Source organism: Sinocyclocheilus rhinocerous, unplaced genomic scaffold (genome assembly GCF_001515625.1).
Source record: "Sinocyclocheilus rhinocerous isolate Xijiao unplaced genomic scaffold, SAMN03320098_v1.1 scaffold737, whole genome shotgun sequence".
NCBI classification, from domain to species: domain Eukaryota; kingdom Metazoa; phylum Chordata; class Actinopteri; order Cypriniformes; family Cyprinidae; genus Sinocyclocheilus; species Sinocyclocheilus rhinocerous.
In genome coordinates, this window is record NW_015632805.1 from 84494 (window position 1) to 85153 (window position 660).

General features: G+C 38.2%; 1 protein-coding gene across 1 annotated transcript in view; it reads left to right on the plus strand.

Moving 5' to 3' along the window:
• The window catches only part of LOC107743064 (myotubularin-related protein 3), a 47978-nt gene that overhangs the window by 28039 nt on the left and 19279 nt on the right, over positions 1–660 (plus strand). The window contains exon 19 of the mRNA XM_016556168.1: positions 206–232. Coding sequence (XP_016411654.1) covers positions 206–232 — 27 coding nt within the window. The remainder of the gene's footprint in view (positions 1–205; positions 233–660) is intronic.

A 660-nucleotide genomic window follows, 5' to 3' on the forward strand; every position in this document is an offset into this window, starting at 1 on the left:
ATTTTATGTATTACAATTATCTGAATTAAAACGCTAAAAAAATGTAATAAAAACCTGCAAATGATATTAATTTCTACATTTCAAACAAGTTTTGTTTTCTTCTGTTGTTGAACTTCTTCAATATAATATATATTCATACACAAACTCTATGAATTTTAAAATGAGTGTGAGTCTGTCTCTGATTCTCTCTCTCGTTCTGCTGCAGCGGCAGAGAGCCGGTTGAAGAGGCCTGGTGAGACTCTCCTCCTCTTCCTCTTCATCCCTCTTTCCCTTCCCTTCATCGTCGTTTTCTCATGATCCTTTCCTCCATCGCAGCTCTGAATCCAAACCACTTGATGCTTGTGTTCACACTAGAGCTTCTGGTGCCAATCCAGTTTAGTTGGTGTAAAAGCTGTTTACTAGTACCTATACATATACCTATACTGCAATCACACGTGCTCGCACACGCACACTACGGTCACGCAGTTTGCACAAAAAGGTGTTGTCAGCGCTGTACCGGTCAAAAGTTTGGGATTAGAACGATTTTTTATGTTTTTTACAGGAGTTTCTTCTGCTCAAGGCTGCATTTATTTGATCAAAAATACAGGAACAAATGTAATATTGTGAAATATTATTATGACCCTGGAGCACAAAACCAGTCATAAGGGTCAATTTCTCGAA